The sequence below is a fragment of the Otolemur garnettii genome, unplaced genomic scaffold (assembly GCF_000181295.1).
Source record: "Otolemur garnettii isolate 467f Iridium unplaced genomic scaffold, OtoGar3 scaffold00043, whole genome shotgun sequence".
In the NCBI taxonomy this organism is placed as follows: Eukaryota; Metazoa; Chordata; class Mammalia; order Primates; family Galagidae; genus Otolemur; species Otolemur garnettii.
In genome coordinates this window covers 9,168,884-9,174,865 of record NW_003852438.1, presented here as the reverse complement: position 1 = coordinate 9,174,865, position 5,982 = coordinate 9,168,884, and the positions used below count along the sequence as shown (strand labels likewise).

General features: G+C 33.5%; 1 protein-coding gene across 1 annotated transcript; it reads right to left on the bottom strand.

The window, feature by feature from the left end:
• Positions 1–475: 475 nt before the first annotated feature.
• LOC100955233 (olfactory receptor 12-like) lies at positions 476–1,423 on the bottom strand. Its single transcript, XM_012805581.1, has one exon. The coding sequence runs from the start codon at positions 1,421–1,423 to the stop codon at positions 476–478; it is 948 nt and encodes a 315-aa protein (XP_012661035.1).
• Positions 1,424–5,982: the final 4,559 nt, after the last annotated feature.

The window sequence follows — 5,982 nt, the reverse complement described above, 5'->3', positions numbered from 1 at the left end:
AAGGTAATCGGTGGGACCACACCTACAGTGCATCTTACAAGGGTACATGTGAAATTTAGTAAGTGTAGAATATAAATGTCTTAACTAAGACAAATAAACAATAACTAAGAAAATGCCTTGAAGGCTATGTTAACCAGTTTGATGAAAATATTTCAAATTGTGTATAAAACCAGCACATTGTACCCCATGATTGCATTAATGTACACAGCTATGATTTAATCTAAAAAAAGAAAAAAAGAAGCTAAAAAAATAGCAAAGCTATGTAATACATAGTTATAACGCCATAAAATAAGTATGTAGACACTTGAAAATCTACATTAATTTTTAATGTATTTTTAAAAGACCTATTGATGATAAAAGTGCAAATAAACGTTAATCTCCCAAACTTTTAGATGTCTCTCTATGAAACTATTCTATAAGAAATTATTGACAGTATGCATTTAGCTGATTTTACAGTTTTATCAACAGCTAGAGCTCAATGAAAAGACATTTTTTTCATCATTATCCTTTGTAAAGCATTTTTCACGTCTTTATTTCTTAGACTGTAAATCAGAGGATTTAACATAGGGATGACAAGAGTATAGAATACAGCTATAATCTTGCTTTTCTCTGGCGAGGAGAGGGCCCCTGGTTGGGCGTACATGAAGAACACGGTACCATAGAACAAACTCACCACCGCGATGTGAGAGCTGCAGGTGGAGAAGGCCTTACTTCTGCCCTGCACAGAGGGGATCTTCAGGACAGTGGAGAGGATGTAAGCGTAGGACACCAGAATGACAGATACGGTGGTGAAAATGATGAGGGCAGAGAGAATAAACAGCACAATCTCATTCACGAAGGTGTCCACACAGGAGATCTTGATCAGGGCTGGGACATCACAGAAAAAGTGGTCCAGTCTGTTTTCGCCACAGAAGCGCAAACTGAAGGTGAAGCCTGTTTGTATCGTGGAGTTGATGCATCCGCAGATGTAGGAGCCGGCCACCAGACCAACACAAGCCGGCTGCGACATGCGCACAGGGTAGAGGAAAGGCGAGCAAATGGCTGAGAAGCGATCGTAGGCCATCACAGCCAGAAGGACACCTTCGGTCCCAACGAAGAGAGCAAAGAAAAAGAACTGTGTTGCACAGCCATTGTAAGAAATTTTCTTTTCCTTGGACAAGAAAGTAGCCAGAGTTTTGGGTGCAATGACTGTGGAGTAGCAGAGGTCTAAATAAGACAAATTTCTGAGAAAGAAATACATAGGCGTGTGAAGTCTGCTGTCTATTTTAATGACAACTAACATGCTGGCATTTCCCACCACGATGACCACGTAGAGAAGAAAGAACAGTAAGAATAAAAGTATCTGTACTTCTGGAGAGGATCTGAAGCCCAAAAGAATAAACTCTGTCACCTCTGAGTAATTTCTATTCTGCTCACTCTTCATAGCTTACACCTGAGAAAACGAAGGGATTGGCATGAAGTCTGTGAAAAGCCTGATCAACTTTTGGGCCCTGAAGTTCCCAGTGAAAAAATTAAACTGCCGACACCGATTGGGATTTTCTTGGCAGTGCATCTGATGGAATAGTTCCACACTCAAAAGCACCCAAAGTACAGCAAAATAAGGTTGTCTAGGTGTTTTCCTGATATATTTAGTTTCTATATTATATGAGAAATGTGGCTAGGCAAAGAATGTTTCAGGTAATGAGGTTTCAGTCTTCTTAGGTCATTTGTCAAGAGCTGTGGAGTCAGATGAACTGAGTCCACAGTTTATCTCTTTCAGTTCAAAAAAATCTAAGACAACTACCTACACTTTCAATGCCTCAAAAGTCCTCCTCTTCTGAGGTACTAATAGTTATCTACTTTATTAGATTGTCAGGATGATATGAAAATTACAAAGACTCAAACATCTTGAAAACATAAACCTTCATCACATAAATAAGTAAACAAGCAAACACATAAAGTTCTTTGTGCCTTAGGAATGGAAAATTGGGTGAAAACATTGACAGGTTCCTTTCCCCACCACAAGCTGAATTTAATGTGGATCTTTTAAAACCTTCAACTATATAAAAGATATTAGGAAACAGAAAGCTACAGTTTGATAAGGGAGAATGAAAAACCAGTCTTGAAAAAGGTCATCCAAGGTGATTAGTCAAGCCCTCACCCCTACAGTAACCGAATACTGTTCAACTCCTAGCTCCTGTTTCATTTACTACTAAACTCTAAATGCTAGTGGCCTTCCTTTTGGCAGCCAAACTGCAGTACATTTTTTTTCTTTTTACTGTGTTAGACATATGAATTATTTTATTATGTAGAATCACTCTGGGTGAAGTATAAGATTAACTTCTCAATAAGAATTTTTGTCCCTATATATTGTTAATAAAACACAAAACATTACTGCAAATAAATAAGGGGGGAATTCTGTGTTGCATAGATTCTGCTTTTTGTTCTTTTCTAGCTATTAAACCCTAATATCAAATGCTAAAGAGGTATATAGATAAAACGTCAATCCATTTTAATATATAGGGAAAGTTAATTCAAGTTTAAAAGAGAGATTTTCTTATATTACATAGTTCCATTACTATATTTAGTTTCTGAACAAACAAAAGAAGTTGTTTCAAGAAATTTATTATCATATTTGAAGTTAATCTTTTTGTTTGGAACTTATTTTAAAATTTAAACTACAAGTTAGTCAGAAGAAGTTAAACTGATTTAGCTTCTATCGTGATACTTAGGAAGTCAAAATGTTTTATTGGTTAAATGCATGCTATTTTAATTCACATAAATCTGGCTTTTAATCTGCACTCTGCAACTCACTGGCTGAATAATCTTGAACAGATTGTTCAAATTCAATGATCCTCTGTGTGCCCATCAGCAAAATATGGTTTAGAATGTCTGCTCCATGAGATTATTTTTGCGATAATTTTGAGATAAAATTAAATGACACATATATAAGTTAAATGAAATATGTAGCATCTGGAAAATAGAAAGTACTTAATAAATAATGGATATATGAGAGAATTAGCAGGAAAAAAAGGAGAAAGTTTCCCTAAGTTTCAAAACTATCTTCAGAAAAATTGATAATTTTTAAAAACCAGGTACCTTTCTTGAGATCCAGCTTATTCCGAAGGAAGTCTCACTGAAGGAGTTTAAAAGCATATTGTATTTTAAAGGAAGCTTTGGGGAAAGTGTAGTTAATTACAAAAAATTATTTCACAGTATAAACAGACTTACTAAATTGTCTGAGTACAAAAAACAAGAAGACCTATTTATTTATAAGCCTTCTATATATCTTCCTTATTAGAACCAAAAGAGACTCTCAAACTAGGGCTTCAGATTGACCCTCCAGAAAATATTATTATTTATAAGTCAAAGTCAAAACTAAGGATTTTTCCTATATTCTCTCTGTCATAAATCCTAAGTTCTTTGATCTAGCCAGATAGTTATTCTTAAAACCAAGAAAGTTTCTTGGTTTTATTTTTAAAACCAAGAAATCAAATTAGAAAAAAATATATTAAAATGTGTGGTCTTCTTTTTGAAAAATAAAAAAGGCCCTGGAGGTCAATTAGGTCAGTATTTGCCAAATTTCCCATACCTCAGAGTCATCTGGGAAGTTTTGTTTTGCTTTGTTTTTAATACTGATTCCTGGATAACCCCTTATTCTTAATTAATCTGAATATCAGAAAAAGTCTGTTAATGAGAAGTATTCACTTATCTTTTAAGATTCTCCCCTGACTCTGATAAAATAAGTCCCTGTAGAAGTCAAACTTTGTAGAAGTTTTAAGACCAGTGAATTAGGTCTTTTTCTTGCTTCCAGGAAGAACAGCATTTTCCTTACCCAGTTACTCAGTCATTAATAATTATAATCTTCTGAAAGGGTGTTCCTCACTCTTCTTTGCATTGTTTTACAAATATCACTTCCAGGAATTTTTGTCTTTATTCAACACAAATATGTAATAAACTTAACCCAATTCTTGTTTTCATGTATCAATGGATCCAAAGACAAGTTTAGTATACTTACTTAATGGTAATCACTAACTGTCGCTGATATAAACCAGGCTTACCATCATTCCACCCACCCACCCAGCTTCTTGGGCATTCCTTTAGTTTTTATTTTTTTTATTTCCACCTTATATAATACATCTAGGTTTATCTTGATTTTTAAAAGAGCTATTAAGAAATAGAATAAAGATAGAAAGTATATTTTACATGGAATATGGAGTTGTCTGGAATATTTGAAGGAGCTTCTAAGATTTTGTGAAACTCTGGTAATTACAAATAAAGTTTTGTGCACTTATGTAAAAGATAAGTTCCATGAATTATATCAAATTCTAAAAATGAGTTTTGACTTAAAATTATCAAGAATAAAATAACAACTGAGAATAGCACACACACATGCCCGTTAAGTCAAAAATGATTGAACAAGGAAAACAAAGAGCACAGGTAATTTTTTCCCATTCAAATTGTCAATGTATCTTGTAATATGTATCACTCAGTCAACTAATAGCATAATACATGGTATGAATCTTGTATTATATTCAGATTATTATTTTTTAATTTTTGTATATATTCAAAAATTATATTTTATAAAATACAATAGGCACCAACTACTTTAAAACTCTGTAGCACTCCTACTATACCAATTTACAGTTACTCCATTTTTAAAAATTGTTTCATTTTTTTCAAATTCTTCTCATTTGGACTCTCTCTATACAGCTATTAGTGTTTGGATATTTATATAATCAAGTCTACTAACACTTATAATTGCTCCCAATGTAGGGTATCAAATATATTTAAATTTTTTATTTTTACATGTACTTTCACAGTCTACATTTTTTCCCTTAACTATCCAATCACATAAACACAGGTACCTTGACTGTAAACTGGAGATAACACTAGGACCTAACAGAATTGCCCTATACATAAAAGAAATTAATTTTTATAAAACACAGCACTACATATGCAAGCTAACATTACTGTGTTGCACATAAGCTAAGAAAAAATAAGCTACAATTCAAATAGCGACAGTAGCAATGATATTACCACTAGGAATACTCAGAATAACAATGTGGGGAAAGAAAAGATAAAAGAGCTTGCAAACGAAAGAGGAAAGTTGTAATTTCTTTTTCTGCAGTAAAACAATTTTAAAAGAACTACAACAAAGACCAGTCATCAGTGAAGTTCCAGTCCTATAATACAAGATCTTTTTGGAAGATATAACTATCATATTCTATTTTGTCCTTTATATTGATTTAAAGAAAGCAAATTATTACTGAGGCATGAAAGTGTCTCTTCTTCAAAGTTTAGAATGGCAATGCCAAGTCTCCTGGAAGGAAGAATTGTAGCTTATTGTCCAGGAAAGATGAGTGACAATACCTATCAGGTAAAAAAAATTCATGCCTCTGGATTAAAACATAGAGATAATTAGACTTTAAACATTTCCCCTCTTGTTCTTTCCCTCCCTTCCTTATACTCTTTCTTTCTCTCCTCTCTTTCTCCCCATTCCTTACCTCCCTTTTCTATTCTGTCTGATAGATCACAAGGTAATAGTTATAGATATATAGAAAGATTAGATACATCACAAATACACATAGGCACACACAGATACAAACGCACATACACACTTATGCCCCAAGACACTAGATATCAGACTATGAAAGACAATGACTCCTAGAAGATAAAAAACAAAATGTCATAACTCCAAAGATTGTCTTAGTTTATTTCACCAGAAGCATTTCTTTTTAATGGAAATTATTTAGTTTTCATGACTTTGAGTATGAGATTTCTATTGCCGTTGAATTCAACTTTTATTCCGTATGGTCAGGGAAGATACAAAGAATAATTTCTATTCTTCTAAATTTGTTAAGGTTACACTTGTGTCCTAAGACATGATCAATTTTGGAGGATGATCCGTGGGCTGATGAGAAGAGTATGTATTCAATTTTATTGGGATGAAATAATCTATGTATGTCCATTAAGTCCATTTGTTGTAGGGTCAAGTTAACT

What these genes read in the sequence shown, in the direction of transcription:
- LOC100955233 (XM_012805581.1), bottom strand. Translation starts at nt 1,423, where the DNA reads ATGAAGAGTGAGCAGAATAGAAATTACTCAGAGGTGACAGAGTTTATT.